Below are 17,998 nucleotides of genomic sequence, written 5' to 3' on the forward strand. Positions count from 1 at the left end.
ACAAAACAAAAAAAAGCAAAAAATAACGGTCACCCATCCAAGTACTGACCACGCCCGACGTTGCTTAACTTTGGTCAAAAATCACGTTTGCTGTATGGGAGCCCCACTTAAATCTTTATTTTATTCTGTTTTTTAGTATTTGTTGTTATAGCGGCAACAGAAATACATCATCTGTGAAAATTTCAACTGTCTAGCTATCACGGTTCGTGAGATACAGCCTGGTGACAGACAGACGGACAGACGGACGGACGGACAGCGAAGTCTTAGTAATAGGGTCCCGTTTTACCCTTTGGGTACGGAACCCTAAAAATTAACTCATAAGTACATATAAGCAGTTGCAGATTAAAATTACTTAAATTTGTTGTTCCGCTAAACCGTGAAGATTTCAGTGTCACTGCAGTGTTGCCAACTTGGCATAAATGATGCCAGATCTAGCATATTTTCACTCTCTTTGGCACCAAAATTTTCCATTTAGCATCTGGCATATTTTTTAGCATAATTTAGTCTAAGCCAAGTTTGCACCAACTTGGCAGCAACAATATGCACCATCGCCTTATGAAGTTCATTATGTTCATATGTATTTTGAGTTTCCTGGACGGATGGACGTCGACGGACTAATTAAAGTTGGTCAAGCAGATCTTGTCAGTAGAAAAAGGCGGCAAATTTGAAAAATGTATGTGTTTTAAGTGTCTAATTTCAAGTTACATTTTAGCATCTTATTAACATATTTCAAAAAACTTTGGCATAATTTTGGCATAATCTAGACATTAGTCTAGCATTTTTTCAAAATCCGTGTTGGCAACACTGAGTGTCAGTGTGCGAATCATAAATTTTACCTACGCAAAGCTCGTTTATATTGCCCAACATTACCTATTACGAGTAAGAGTCATAAATAAGAAGTCGTATAAAAGAACAGCACTTAAGTAAATAAATCAGTTAGGTACTGGTGAAATAAGAGCTTCAGCTGTTTTAGCAAATAAACCAAGTTTTAGTTACGTAGCTATTGAAAGGTGAAATTAAAAGTATTGGTCGGTAACAATTTACAAAATAATAATATATCTAAGATATCTCGTAATCACCCAGCCGGCGTATTATGGATGGCTTTATCCATCTTTATCCAAAATTACTAAAATAACTGTCACTTTTTAAAACCGTGGGATAGAAAGTGACGGACACCGTTTTATCGCGCTGTCACGTAGACAAGAACGACCATCATATCCGTATAACAGGTCAATACTTGTGTTTTAGAATTTTCTGTCATTTCGATTAAGGGCTGATTTAGTCGGCGCGCGAACTCGCACGCGATTTTAGTTACATTGCGGACTGTTGGTTACGTCCAAATCAACCCACCGATCAAAACCCGCAATGTAATGAAACTCGCATGTGAGTTCTCGCATCGTCTAAATGAGCCTTAAAGCTCAGTACTTGCAAGGTTTACGAGAACAGGTACCTAATAAGTCATGCTTGACAAGACCATTAAGTGGTTTCAGATAATGATCATTACCTAACGTTGAGAAAACGCAAAAAGTATTCCAGACGCAAAAACGTTAATAAAAAGAACTATTAGTTTAAGAAAAAGAGATGGACGAAACGAGTCACACTTGAAAAGAAATGCCTGGCTTAGACACCAAGGGAAACCTAGAAACCTAGAAACATAGAAAGATGGATAGACGAAATTAAGAAAATAACAGACAGTAATTGGATGACCACGGCAAATAATAAATAAATAAATAAATATTACAGGACATTTTTACACAAATGACTGAGCCCCACGGTAAGCTCAAGAAAGCTTGTGTTGTGGGTACTCAGACAACGATATATATAATATATAACAAAAATAAAAGAATTAACAAAATAATTAAACTAAAAATTAAAATTAAAACTAAAACTAAACTCTGACAACTATTTACACATATTTACAGATAAAAAATGGGAGCTAGCTCGGCGCCGGATGGTAGGGTGCCCAGAAGGCTGGTGGCATTACCGCGCTGAATGGCAATGCCAATTCGTTGGGCAAGGAAGTACCCAGCCCTCTGGTCACCCGTAGCATCATTAAGACGCTTCGCCAGCGCCCTAAATATTTCGTGTGCCCCGGGTCCCCAAGGCCCGAGGGTTTCCATAATATATAAATACTTAAATACATAGAAAACAACCATGACTTAGAAACAAATATTATTATCTGTATCATCATACAAATAAATGCCCTTACCAGGATTTGAACCCGGGACCATCAACTTTATAGGCAGGGTCACTACCCACTAGGCCAGACCGGTCGTCAAATAATAGAACTATACCGTCGGTGCGAATAAAAAAATCGCCATGTATTTTTAAGCTACTTTTCAGGAGACAAAAATAACTGTTTATTTTCCTGTTTGTAATATATTTGTTGCGCCTGTATTTTTTTTCTGATAGATCAACGATTTTTACATGATGCTCATGAAGAAAATAAACAGATTTATATGTTATTTTTTACAATATTATTATTTTAACCAAATTTTGCTACATAGCGACTTAAATTTGGTTCATTAAAATCGTCATGTGTGAAGTTTGTACACATAGCAATTTGTTGCCAAAGTAACATAGTACGAGAGATGATACATAGCGGATTTTAGGGTCTATGTCGGGTAATCCATTCTACAATAGATGATACATAGCGGATTTTAGGGTCTATGTCGGGTAATCCATTCTACAATAAATCGCCATGTGCAACATTATCGCCATCACCCTAGACGGAAAACAAGGCATTTAATATCGTTATGTGCTAAAAAATCACATAGCAATTTTTTTGTTTCTGTTCTGTTATTTTTTTGGACAAATGTTGTTCTGTGTTCACATAGCGGAATTTTTATTTTCAAAACTAATAAAGATATAAAAAAAATATTTATATGGGTCGACGGGAAATTTAAAAAGGAATTCAAATATGCCAAAATCAAAATATCGTAAAAAAACACATAGCGATTTTTTTATTCGCACCGACGATGAAGAAAAATAGAGGAGGCTTTCACTCGCTAAGAGGTCCTTGGTAATCCCTATACGTTTAATTTGCATGTACTTTTTTATGTAACTTAGATTATTAAGGAAATAAAAGGTTAATGTAAATAAAATAAAATTAATTATTCTAAGAGAAATTAAAAGCTTTCATTTGAATTCGTTACGACGGCTCGGATAATTTATTTAATGAAGTAAATGAACTGAAAGGGACGATTTTACGTCATTCTACCCATTACGAAATAAAATGTTGATGGGGGATTTTTAAATACTGTTGTAGAAATTCCGTTCACGTTATTTTAAAGCTCTGATTAATTGCAAATGATTCCTTGATTTGATACTTACACAATTAGTTTTGGCCTTAAAATGATTCACGTGCCACACTGAAATTCAAATTAGTTCAGAGCATTTCGTTAACGATGAATACTTTATTTAATTTAGTAAATCAATATTATTTTTGTCGAAACTGTGTGTTGTTTGTAGGATTGTTTCTATATTAAATTTTATCCTGACAGTAGGATAATAATAAGTAAACACAATGCATAGGTAATTAAAAACGTTTAACAGTTAAATTATTTTTAGTCATACTTCAAAAAGCAATACAGCACAAACATTTCATTACCTACTCAAATTTAAATCTAGAAATTGGTTAGGGCGAGCTCGCTCCATCGTAGGCCACGTCTACGCCTCGGCTAGTCTGTGACCATGAGTAAGCCCATTCATAATAATAAAATAAAAAAGGCACCCTAGGTTAGGTTTTTTATAATGTGTTTATAATTTTTTTTTATTGTTTTGTAAGTGTTTTTATATTTTACTTTTATATTCATATTATAATTAACCTAACTTAAGAAGAAACATAAATAAAATAAAAAAAAACATTACATTTGAAATTACGTCTAATTCTGATTTGATTCGTTTGATCCGAAGTAAATTAAAGGATCGTGAAGGAGTCATAATTTATTTCTTATGTAGGAAATTAATCTCAATTAATATATGCTCACAGATTCGTAAATTCTGGTTTCCAATAAACAAGCTTAATTTGTTTGATCGCTTTTTCCATAAAGGACGTCGTATTTCATGTGTCAGTTGATCTTGAATATACTTCCTTATAAATACAGTATTTACTGAAATGAATGAATATCATTTATTCAAAGCCGTTTATTCAAGTTAGGTCATATTGAGCAACTTTTACCATATGGCCAAGCCCGAAAATACGAAAAAAAAATGGCTCTTTCATTTATTTTGCTGGTGTGGCGTGGCGTTGAAATATTCTATGGGAGAGTTTTTTTGCAAGTTCGGGCGAAATAGAAGTTTGCAAATTGCGGGCATCTTTCTCTTATTAATTACGCCTTCTTTGGAGTAAAAGAGAAAGATCCCCGCAATAGGGAATATTAGGCAAAGCTCTGCGTAGTAGGTGGCACCATTAGCGCATACAGTAAACAAACCCCATTAAAATTATCAATGACACATCACACGTCACGTCAATCACATGGCCTACCGTGAAACACGACTGTCGAAAGTTCGGTTTCTGCCTCTCTATCATTCTTGTTTAGGTATTCGATCGATAGAGAGTAAGGAATGCAAATAGGTTATTTTTTGTATGGAAATAACCGCGGTTTCGGTTAAAAACCGATTATTTCCATACAAAAAATAACCGATTTGCATTCCCTAACAGAGAGGCAGATAAAGAAATTCCGATTTTCGCGTTTCGCGGTAGGCCACCTATACTTAAACAAACCACTTTTGTTTCAAATTTCATAATTTTAATTTAAAAAAAGAAACAAATTTCACAGTGAAAACTTGTCAAAAAACTGTTTAAGGCCTAGTATAGATGTATAAGTTACTCTATGGTTTATTAAACAAATTAGTGCTGCACTCTGGCGGCAGAACATTGTAGTAATACTCCCTATTTGCAAATTTCGGTTTTTGCGGTAGTCCCTCAGATCATAAAACATGCCAACTAATTAATTAGAAACTATCCAGCCTCAGAGCTGCGGCTTCGGCAGCCAATAAATTAGAAACTTCGCGCTATTCGTCTTGAAGCATGATTGAAATTTATACAGAGGAACAAGAACTATTTGACCTTTTCTAAAAGTCATGATCATGACTAACAAGGGTTTATTGTAAAAATTATTATTGATGTTACGATCGCTTGTCAAAATGTACAGTCGCCATCATAAATCGGGGAGGCCAAGGTGCTCACAAATATCTGAGCACACCTCTATTGTCAAGGCGTTAGAGTGCTTGTTTAGATATTGTGAACACCTTGGCCGCTCCGATATATCTGATGGCGACTGTACTAACTACAAGTCGTGACCAGTAGCCCGTTTCTCAAAAGCTAGTAACTTGTAAAACAAGCGGATATCACTTTTTGACAGCTTTCGTTAGAAAGGGACCGTATATTATGTATATTATTACAATAACAAAACAAAAAGTACATCTTAATAACATTTTGTAACTGAGTGTCTGTAGGATCAAATCTCTAGAACTCATATTTTATAATCTGCTTGCAGTTGCCATCAGATCTATCGGAGCGGCCACGGTGCTCACTAATATCTGGAGACGCCCTCTATTGTCAAGGCGTTAGAGTACGTGTTCAGATATTTATGAGCACCTCAGCCGCTCCAATATACCTGATGGAATACAAATACCGCTGAAGATGTTATTTGCGGAAATGCAATCTGACGCTGCGCAGTACCTACAAAGTAAATATTATGTCACAAGACCGCAGTAATGTGCTACATCAGAAGGTATGCACCCAATTGATAATAGTTGTAATAAGCGGAAAATTAAATATTTACCCGTGATATCTACTGTTTGTTTACTTGTATTTAAATACCTATCTAAAGATAGTCTCAAAGCTCTTTGCGATTTATTTCACTGCTACGTAATCAAAATATTAATTATGATAGTTTAAACACAGAAACTCATCTCTATTTAATTACGATATTCATTAGAAAGTTAGGTCAACGCCTACGAGAGAAAAGCGGCTACCCCAGGTCCGGTGCATTTTTAATCCAGCGTGTTTCGCTAGCCGTGCAAAGAAGAAACGCCAGCAGCGTGCTAGGTACATTTAGCCGGGTACGTATGGCCTAATAGCATATAATACCCTTAATTTTTATATTTACCTAGTTATAAGTTTGTAAATTTCTGTATCTATTTACATTTTATTTAGTGATAAAGTATTTGCAAAATTACGATATTTACTTCTGTCTTTGTACATTTAAAAGTTAGATAGGTACACATTAGGTTTGATACTTTTATTTTTCTAATACATGAAAATAAGAAGCGGTACTGCGATATAGGTAGTTTACTTTTTTTAATATCTTTTTCAGACATTTTGCACACAACACATTTAATACAACAAATATAAGTTGGATGTAAGTAATGATATACCCCGTTTTACATAAAATTTTACAAGCTTTAATTATTTATGTTTTATCCGTTTCTCATCACATATATCATATATATCACATGTATCACATATCACATATATCATATATATCATATTCGTTTCTCAAATTGATAGAATAAGACAAACGATTAATCGCTAATTAAGGCTTGTACCGTTTTTTGTATATACAAATAGCAACACTTTAACTGTCCATCGGTGGACCTTATTACTAAAGGCATAAGGTCGACCGATGTACAGTTAACAGTGGGCGAATGGTACGAGGTAACTCTTAACCCCTGGAGCGCCCCAGAATTACCGTAGTATGGAACTCCTATACTAGTTACCAGCACACGAGTCTGTGTAGCAAGACACGTGTGATGTTAACTCAATTTGGGTCGTAGCGACTTAGTATCAGACGTGTGTTACTACAGATCAATATGGGTCAAATTGCTTTTCATCAATTTGTTGTATGGTGGACGTTTGACGGGTTAACCTTCTGTAAGTGAAATGTATGATGTGCCTCCCCTCGCTTGTAATAACGTCAGATCGGTTCCAATCCCCCGGTTTTACGGCCGTAGAGGCGCCTTGAGCACAATTGTATTATTCAAGTCCTAGTCTGGTGGCCAATTGCATGAAAACCTACCTGATAAAAAATATAGAAAATACCTACTCTGTAGAGGTAGCTGACTTTTAGTAGCTTCAACTGCTCTTGGTCAGCCGCGGCTTAACTTGGCAAATTTTGCGCAAATGGCAAGTCGTACTAAAAATCATCAAAAAAATATCAAAAAATATGGTCTGACTGCAAAAACTGCCAGGCTAAGATGTTACCAGTGTCGCGACTGATGAAAAATATATTGCTAAAACAATTTACAACTCATATTACCAACAGTTGTGAATAGAGAATTCCGATTAATCTGGTTATAACATTAGCTGAAAATTGTTGAGCAATTAATTGACTTTTCGTTCGTCGCGATATCTATTGTCAAGTACTTAGCAGTACCTATAGGTATACCTACTGATAAATCCACTACTTGACGCTAGATGTCGAATACGAAAATAACCCACGTTTTGGGAAGAAAACTGATGTACGGAGTTAGTACTCTATCCTTATTTATTCCTCTATGCTAAGAATAGAACCTCCGAAACAATCACAAGTTTCATCACCCTACGTACCTACTATAATTGAGATACAGTGGAGTTACTAAGAGGTAATAACGTCTAAAACGGTTACTTAACAGCAAGGTAAATTATGATGAAGTACCGTTTCTGAAACATTCTCGCCCTCACAAAACAACCTCATTAACTTGAAAGTAATTCAATTTTTCGAGAAGCTCCTCATTAGGGAGGGGGGGAGGGAGCTGGCAAGCCAGTAATAAATTAAATCACGAGATGGAACTGGTCTATATCGATCAGACAGCTGTATGGATATGACGGTTCTTGTCTACGTGACAGCGTGATAAAACGGTGTCCGTCGATCACTAACCCGCGGTGTTAAAAAGTGACAGTTTACATACAGTAGTCCAGTTGACCTTTTCCCATGACGATAAAATCGAATATGAATTTAATTTTTGCCATCACGTTAACTTCAACCTGTCCTATTTTATAGCTAGTGTATATTTTAACGAATGCATACTTCTAGGAGTTTATAACGATTACAATGCTCAGTCTAGCTAGCTAGCAAAATATAAGTTTTGTTCTGCCGGCACAATGCTCGCTCCGAATTTTCAAAGCCACGTAGATAAGATAAAAGATAAAGATAAAAAATAGTTTATTCAAGTAGGCATATTACAATGCGCTTATGAACGTCAAATAAACCTTTACCGGCTCCAACCGTACACCTCTGCCCCGAGAAGATTTAAATCCCCCCTCAATTGGAGGAGGGTATCCCAATATGGGACCGGCAACAAACTCGGCGGGACACATCTTTTCAAAACATTATTACATCTTATAATTAACATGCATTACTCATCACGTAATGAGCAGAATGTATACAGCTAGAAGTGCCGTGATGACCTAGAGGGCCATAAAGCTTTTAACGTAAAAGTGAGACGGACGTTACATTATCCCATTACTTCACTGTTTTGGCGAGTGCAGAATCTGTTAATATTTTTTGGCTTTAGACATAAAATATCTGTAGTTTATAAGTAACTTGAATACCTATAACCTAACAGTGCACGTTCCATTGCCATGATAGTTCGTACTCTTTAAAAAACCGTGAAGTCGGACTCGCTCGCCGAGGGTTCCGTACTTTTAGTACCTATTTGTTGTTATATCGGCAACAGAAATACATCATCTGTGAAAATGTCAACTGCCTTGCTATCACGGTTTATGAGTTACGGCCTGGTGACAGACAGACGGACGGACAGTGGAGTCTTAGTAAGAGGGTCCCGTTTTTACCCTTTGGATACGGAACGCTAAAAATTAACTTCCAAAGATTCGCGCCTATAGTGACCATGCTAAAATAATATTTACTTTGGTACTTCTTACTTAAAATTCATTTTTTCACATTCTCGTTAAGCATGAACGAAAAGAATAGCTTCGTTGTCGATCCAATTCATATTCAATATCAGTTATAGGAATAAAGTTAAATAAGTTGGGAAAAAAAATATAGCAACATGGAGAAAAAAGTTAAGCAACTTATTAAGTTAATTTTTCTTTGAGATAAAGTTCATTTAATCCGACCGGGCCGACCGGTATCTGTTTCGGAAAAATACTGAAATCATTATGCTCTACTTGAGTCATTTATTTATTTTTTTGTTTTATTCTAAGTAAGCATATGAAATAAACTTATAAACTTATCTACAAAACACTAGTTTGCGCTGCAAACTGGAAAAAAGTTATGCAATCTGCATTTTTACCGAAACCTTTCTAAATAAAACAAAGAAAAAAAGTAGTACGAGAAAGATTACCTAGCACTTCGGCTCTCTTGCGGTCTTCGGCTTCAAAACACTCGTCCGGTGTAGTGGGTTTTTTGGTGTTGTCCCATGGATATATCTCCTTCTGTAGACAACAAATATCTTCTATATCCTTACTAGTTAATATTATGACACGACAGTAGGTACTACAGAAAAATATTTCGCATTTTTTTTTTAATTCTCCAAATGCTGGAAATGTTCATTCCGTAGAATGGAAATTAATGGAAAAAATGTAAACGGAAGTTTCAATCTCCATACAAAACTATAAGATTTCGAAATTTTTCTTTGTACAAATTTCGCATAGTTCGAAACTTTCCAGCGTCACATCAGTACGCAGTTGTTGGTCGTTGTTGTTGCTTGTTGGTTGTTTTCCACGAAACCATGTACATAACAGGACTTTTTTGGTACGGATTCAAAGACTGTGAATTACAGTATTATTTTCTATTATACTTTACTAAATAATTTAAATGACAATGATAGAAAGTCTGATTTATTAGTTTTACAATCCAAAACCTTTTTTTATTCACTATTTAGTAGACTATAACTAGACTATATATACTTTTATTTACTTAAATAACTCTTCAAGCCTCCTTTTAAAAAAACGGTGAATTTAATAGCATTACCTAATCGTTTCCAATCCTGGTTTTAAAGGGCTTAGAAGATATAAAAGCTACCTACTTTACTCCTATACTCATAGTCAGCGCTAAGACCCAAATCACTTGAAAAGCTATTGAATAATACTTAAAACCAGCCTTGAGAGCTGCTTGGAACTTGAGTGCACTTCTATAATAATCTACCTCTAGTCTAAGACTCGAATAATACTTACTGTGGAGCTGTGGATTTTGCAGGTCCCCAAAGATTTAAGGACCTGATTCGGATTTTGAAATAGACATCTATTAGATATATTTTAGACATCACCAAGATACGATAACGATATGTTTAAGATCTAACCTGTCACATTTGACATTTACGCGATTCTGGAGATACTCTTGAACGATTTCCACAGGGTATGACTTAGATATACAATAAAATTCACATCTAATAGATATCTCACTCTATCTAACGTAAAAGTGACATTGGTTGCCCGAATTGCGCTGCAAAAGAGAACTAGTTGATATCTAAACTATAACGTATCTAGAATGGATCTAGTACGTGTCGTCTCTTGTGAATATCTTGAAGTTCGAATACGGCAGTTAGACTGACCAGCTAATGAAGAACCACAGCATCACGTTTTATTACGTGGTACAGTTGGACACGAAATAAGTTTTTAAGCTTGCCTACTTTCAAAATTTATTGTTTTGTGTGAATGGGTTTAAATTTGGCGTCCATGTTTGCTAGAACCATATAAAAATAAGAAAAATAAAAATAACGATGACCAATAACAACAACCAATTGGGTCCTACATCAAACCCGGGGTCGCGGCAAACCTCGACGGCGTTGGCCAGATGACCTGGACGCCTTTGATAGGAACTGGCGGGAGACGGGTCAAGACAGGGATACGTGGAAAGGGAGGAGGGAGGCCTTTGCCCAGCAGTGGGACACTCTAGGCTCATATAAATAATAATAAATAAAAATAACGATGGACCATCTTAGGGGCAAGTACATTGGTTATCGATAGAAGCATTTTATATTAGGTATCCAAACAGACGTCAGATATTCAGACATACTTCGGACATGAAGAAACTATTTATTCTGATGAACAGACATAGAATGGGCCATGGGGCAGAATTTATTGACAGCTAAGGAGTTCCTATATCGCTAAACTCAATTATCTTTGTTACAATTTACTATAAAGATGCATAATTCTATTTTTATAAATATTGAGATACTCGTACAACCGTTTAACCTTTTGGACGCCAATGACCGATATATCCGCACCGCAGCTTTAACGCCAAAGACTGGTTAATCGGTCACAGGCCACAGAGCAACATACGTAGACCTACGTGCATTATGTATAAAGTTCAATTTCAGTTTTGACACTTCGGTGACATGGCGTCCGCGTGACAGCTTTTGACTTTGACACGGCGTCGAAAAGGTCAAATGGACACAATATACAGACGGTGTAGACATTAATGGTAATAAGAACTTTTATTTTCAAAAATAAAGTTCATTCGTCTCTTATTCATTGAATAACGAATTTGATTATGCCTTTAAAATTTTATTGCCTCAGTGCCTCTGAGATTTATGTGTCGCATAATTACTCAATGTACACTCAAGAGCAATCAGAAGGGTCACTAGGTATTAAAAATTCAATTCGATTTTTTCGTTTTCATTGTTGCCCAGTGAATATTCATAGTGATTTAAGTCACTGGCACGATTAATTGTCCCGTCAGTAACAGTCATTCTATTTACTCTATGAAATGAATTTTATACTTTTAATTAAACGCCTTTCAAAACTAATGAAATATAAATGTCATTAAAATTAACAATACTATCATGAAACCGGGTACGGGATAAATACCGGATGTGGCCTGTAATATGAGCAAAAAATTAAACTGTAGGCAATACTTCTCATACTGTCCAACAATTGTTCAGCGACTTTTAAAAATAACTTGTGGTTTGATTTTTAATACACTTTAAAGTTTATTCTAAGACGCAATGTATTCCGAATTTTGTTATGTTTAAGGCGTGACAAGCAACGTCAATCACAATGATATGAGACGTGGCGATGGCGTCCATTGACGATAATATTTATTGTATGAAAAATAGGGAGTCTAAATACTTCATAATTTTTTAAAGTTGTTGAAAAAAAGTGTCACCGTTTGAGGAGTACAATCTATGTTTTAATTATTTGCTCGTGTTACAGGCCACACCCGGTATACAAAAGCGTACAAAGTACCTACAACCTACAATGTATATTGTGCTGGGATGTATTTGAAAAGGTAAATGAAATATACATGTTAATTCAGGAGGATTTTACCCTAATTTTGCGTGGTTTATAAACATAATGACCTAATTTAATATGTACTAAGATTTGGCAAGCTTTGATGAATTATAATCTCAAAATCAATTCCTCTTTAATTAGTTAATTAGACGTAATGGATTCTCAGTAGAGGAGAATTTCAAAACATTGGAATCATTAGGCGTAACTGGAGATGGGGGTTTAGGCACTTGTCCCACCGCCGACGATGAGCGATAAGCGAGTAAAACGATATACTAGAAACGAGTGGGCGAGCGGCGAGAAGCGAGTATTAGCTCCAATAGTTTTGTCGCTCGGCTATAGGCGAGTGTTCGAGTGCGACGGGCTATTTATTACTCGCATCACTCGCTCGGGCGGTGCAGCGTAGCCGAACACGCAGACTGATTGGTCTCGCAGCTTGAGTCCTAACTACGAAGCGAGCATCGCCTATCGTACCGCTGAGCTAGTTTTATTTTATCGCGGCGACAAACTAGTAGAGCGAGTGTTCTCGCCGGCAGTGTGAACAGCCAGCGATGAACTATTAATATATGTGTCTCTTTTACTAACACAGGATTCTAATCTTTTGTTCGTTTCTTGGGCGAGAAAATCGCCGATAGTTAATCGCTTACTCACTCTTGGTGGGACAAGTGCCTTAGCACGCCTGTTTGTGTATATTTTGACTATAATTAGAGACTGGTGCGAGTGATTACATCAGGTGTTTATGTTTAGTAATTAGTACGAAACACGTGACGGCAATTTTTTTACCGAGCATTAGCGAATATCTCCGTTTCAGCTTGGGCAAAAATACTACCGTACCTATATCACGGTTGTTCTCATCTATAGGTCGCAATTCTCAATAAATTGTCGTGAATTTGTGTGACGAGGTTCGATGTTTAAATTTAACTCGTTTGTCGAATAAGTTTTTAGACTTTTTAAAATGGCGGTACCATACCATTTATTCAGTTTTAAGTAGATAATTACTGTTGGCCCAATATATGCTTAGTCCTATATTTATCATAATATAAGTGTAAATATGTAATTCCTCATCTCGCTGCTAGAATGTAATCTTGTCAGCACTGTAATGATTATTATTATCGTCTGTCTATCAATGTTAGTTTAGTATCTATTATCCTGTTATACCTGAATCCGATGACAATGCCACTTAAATATCCTAGGTTTACAAATCATAGTGGGAGTTGTCTCAGGATGTAGGTTGCACCTGCTAATGTATAAATCTATGTCCTCTTTTGTATTATATATCTGCCTATGTCTGTTTTTTCCCCAATAAAGAAAATAAAATAAAATAAAGTAATGCTCGGGAGGTTACAGCTCACAGAGCCACGTTAGTGGATTACTATTCTATTTATAATTTTCTGCGAGTAACCGTGCCTCACTTCTAACCCTTAACTGCAGGGTACTGCATTTAAAGCGTTCGGACATTGAGGAAGGAACTGTTTAAACTAACCTAACAGTAAGATAAATGAGTAAATAGTTCAACTTTACTTCACTAACATAAACAATTATATTACAATTGTGAAAGAGATAAGTTCGCCTTTGTACTAATGATGTGTGTTATTTCATGTTTATGTTTGTTTTTGTACAATAAAGTATTTTACTACTACAATTATATTTAAAGTTTGCCAAGTTCTGTAGATAAATACATGATGGTAGGATATAAACTCCGTTGTTTAGCCACATGTGACTTAACATGTGAGTTAATTTTTATGCAAATAATGGGTAAAATATAAAATGCCGTATCAATTCTACAACATTTAGCTATGGGCCCGATTCGGATTTTGAAATAGACATCTATTAGATATCTTTTAGACATCACCAAGATACGATAACGATATGTTTAAGATCTAGCCTGTCACATATGACATTTACGCGATTCTGGAGATACTCTTGAACGATTTCCACAGGATATGACTTAGAGATCTAATTCACATCTAATAGATATCTTACTCTATCTAACGTAAAAGTGACATTGGTTGCCCGAATTGCGCTGCAAAAGAGAACTAGTTGATATCTAAATTATAACGTATCTAGAATGGATGTAGTACGTGTCGTCACTTGTGAATATCTTGAAGTTCGAATACGGCAGTATATCTCTAAAAACAAACATGTCTAAGCAGCCTCTTAGGTAGGTACCACAGAGTACCTATTCACGTGTTGTCTTCAACGCTCCATTCATCTCAAAGACCAAAACCTTTCAAAGGACCTAGTTTTCTATTCAAGACGTTATAATTGAAGCTGGTATTACTGCGAGAATTGCCCCAAATATTATCTAATCCTGTTAACGCAATAAGAAACTAGAATTTCCCGAAATTACAGGTGACTATACAGGGCTATAACCGCGAAAATCGAAGTTCGCAAATTGCGGGCATTTTTCTCTGTCAGTCTAATTATGCCTTCATTGGAGTAAAAGAGAAAGATCCCCGCAATTTGCGATTATCGGTTTTCGCGGCAGCCCCTCAGGATTTTAGGGTCGTGGAACAAGAGAACAATACATCATACAGAATTAAAATATGAGCCTAATATTTGTAGTTAAATGTTATTCATTATTAATTATTATTTATAACCAATAACCATGATTATTTTTCATACCCAGTCTCTGTTGGGAACTCGGTACTCGAAGTTGTTGACTCGTACATCTACCTAGGACAAGTAGTCCAATTAGGTAGGTCCAACTTCGAGAAAGAGGTCAACCGCCGAATCCAACTCGGTTGGGCAGCGTTCGGGAAACTACGTAATGTCTTTTCGTCCGACATACCTCAGTGCCTCAAGACGAAAGTCTTTAATCAATGTGTGTTACCAGTGATGACTTACGGCTCCGAAACGTGGTCTTTCACTATCGGCCTCATCTCAAAACTCAAAGTCGCTCAACGAGCTATGGAGAGGGCTATGCTCGGAGTTTCTCTACGTGATCGAATCAGAAATGAGGAGATCCGTAGACGAACTAAAGTCACCGACATAGCCCACCGGATTAGCAAGCTGAAGTGGCAATGGGCAGGCCACATTGCACGCAGAGAAGATGGCCGATGGGGTCGAAAAGTGCTCGAGTGGAGACCACGGACTAGCAAGCGCAGCGTAGGACGTCCACCCACAAGATGGACAGACGATCTTGTTAAGGTCGCCGGAAGACGCTGGATGCGGGTCGCTTCCAACCGGCACGTATGGAGGTCCAAGGGGGAGGCCTATGTTCAGCAGTGGACGTCTTATGGCTGAGATGAGATGATGATGATTTTTCATATGGCAAGTAGAGAAAGATATTTTTGGCTATACCATTTGGTTACCCTACTCAATGTGACAGTTTTTTCGCTTTCCATCCAGGCGTATATGAAAAGTAGGGTGACAATTACTTAGTATATTATAATATTAATTTTATATGAAAAATAAGAAAAATTAAATTAATCAAATACTACCTAATTTATAATAATGACGATCATTTACATTCAGAAAAAGTTGTTCTGTATCACGACCCAGGAATCACCCTGTACCTAGGTAGGTTACCATTACAACCTCCTTTGTTAGTAAGTACTATATAAACTATGGGCCCGATTCGGATTTTGAAATAGACATCTATTAGACATCTTTTAGACATCACCAAGATACGATAACGATATGGATCTAACCTGTCAAATTTGACATTTGCGCGATTCTGGAGATACTCTTGAACGATTTCCACAGGATATGACTTAGAGATCCAATTCACATCTAATAGATATCTTACTGTATCTAACGTAAAAGTGACATTGGTTGCCCGAATTGCGCTGCAAAAGAGAACTAGTCGATATCTAAACTATAACGTATCTAGAACGGATCTAGTACGTGTCGTCTCTTGTGAATATCTTGAAGTTCGAATACGGCAGTATGTCTTTAGCAATTATTATGACATCTCGAATATGAACCCCAATTCAATTCGTATTGTATGTATTAGATTCTATTCCTATTATTCTCCTCTATCATTTGTCCTTTGATTTAGAATTTACTAATGTACTATCTTAAGCCGTATATTGAAAGCTAATATTCAGTGGCTAATATTCAGTCCTCTATTCTACGTAAGACGGCCTTTGTATCATGTCAAGTATTGTTTTAATGTCCTTTTGATGACATTTTCAATGACATTAGCAGCATTTAATGCTATATCAATGTTCGACTTTGTACCTAATTTATACAATTTTAGAATATAATTTACTTTGTACTTATTTTACTTATTTCATTATATATTACCCAAAATGATGTAAGGCATTTTAGGCATGTAATGTATTTTTTCGGCATCAGTATAGCGTAGAGGGTTATTATTACATTTTTAATTTAGTAGTTATACTCATGGTATGCTATCTACTTTTTTTTTTTTTTTTCTTAGCCTATATGTGTGTCCCACTGCTGGGCAAAGGCCTCTCCCCTGATTCTCCATGACTCCCGATTTAGCGTTTCCTCCGGCCAGTTGTTAAGGAAGGCGTCAAAGTCGTCCCGCCATCTCCGCCTGGGCCTGCCCCGCCCACGCTTCTTCGTCGGCTGCTACCTACTTATACATGTTTTAATGTTTACATAATTTCATGTTTTAATTGTAATTGAAAAGTATTTTTAATAGTTAACGTAGGAAACTACTTCTATGTAGGTAAGGTTAAGTAAGTGCTCAAGATCAAGGTTCCTTAGGAAAGCATTTAATTAAAACTGCTCCGAAAGTTACTTCAAGTTAATCCAATTAGGCACAATACATGCTACTAACCGAAAACCACTTTAATTTTTAAATTGCACTCCAGAGAAAAGTGAACGGGTTACATTGAACTTGAAATTATGAACTTTTCGATTAATTTGAAAAACAATTTTAATTGCTTTCCAGAGAGAAGACAACATGGCCTCTCGACCCGAATAACTTCTGATATTTCTAATAGTTCGTAGAATTCACAAACATTTTAAATTGGATTAAATTGTTTTTACCGATTTATTCCACTGTAGAAAAACAAATACGCCATTTACTAGGTCCTGCGCGGATTCACGTCAGTTTTCACTGACGCCGAGCTCCCGGAGATCTGCCTCCACTCGATCCGCCCACCGATACTTAGGACGACCGAGTAAAATGGCGTGCTTTTGTGTTGGAGGCCAAGACTCATTTTGGGTCATCGCGCCAAACTAGTAAGTATAATAGTATTAGTAGAAAAACAATACCTACTTATTTTTTACAAGCTTTTATTTAGTTTCACTGACCGTTGTCTGTCTGTTTGTATGTGTGTAATCAAATCATGCAAGTTGAATTTGATCCACTTCCCGGTTTCCGACTGAGCTGAAATTTTGCATGCATGTATAAATCGGATGAAAATGCAATATTATGGTACCGAGCTGATCTGATGATGGAGACCGGAGGTGGCCATAGGAACTATATGATAAAACAACGAAACCTAATTATGTTTGGGGTTTTTAGAATTGTCTCGATGAGCATTAGTTGCCTGTGGAAAGAAAAGTACAGTCAGCGATAAAAGCTTGTACCAAAAATGTAATTTTTGCCAAACACTTATTCAAATTATTATAAGGAAAAATACTCTTTTAGCTTTTTACGAAAGCGATTGCCGTATGACCTTATAGAAAGAGGAAAGGCTTAGTCAGTCTAGGCGTTCTACAGCAGCATACGTACAACCACTTGTGAGGTCGGCTTTGTCCCGAAGGATTTCCATTATTCACTCCCTAATTGCAATTCTCAACAATTGTTGATAACGGCAACTTAAACACAAGTGAATTTACAACTTGAGTAATGGCTGTTCTATTTTGTATGCTGCGCGTGCAGTTTGCGGTGAAAAC

General features: G+C 36.4%; 1 protein-coding gene across 1 annotated transcript in view; it reads right to left on the reverse strand.

Moving 5' to 3' along the window:
- LOC134670329 (uncharacterized) overlaps positions 1-17,998 on the reverse strand; it is a 94,280-nt gene that overhangs the window by 54,127 nt on the left and 22,155 nt on the right. Inside the window, exon 8 of the mRNA XM_063528128.1 lies at positions 9,292-9,382. Coding sequence (XP_063384198.1) covers positions 9,292-9,382 — 91 coding nt within the window. The remainder of the gene's footprint in view (positions 1-9,291; positions 9,383-17,998) is intronic.

The sequence above is a fragment of the Cydia fagiglandana genome, chromosome 13 (genome assembly GCF_963556715.1).
Source record: "Cydia fagiglandana chromosome 13, ilCydFagi1.1, whole genome shotgun sequence".
Taxonomy (NCBI): Eukaryota; Metazoa; Arthropoda; class Insecta; order Lepidoptera; family Tortricidae; genus Cydia; species Cydia fagiglandana.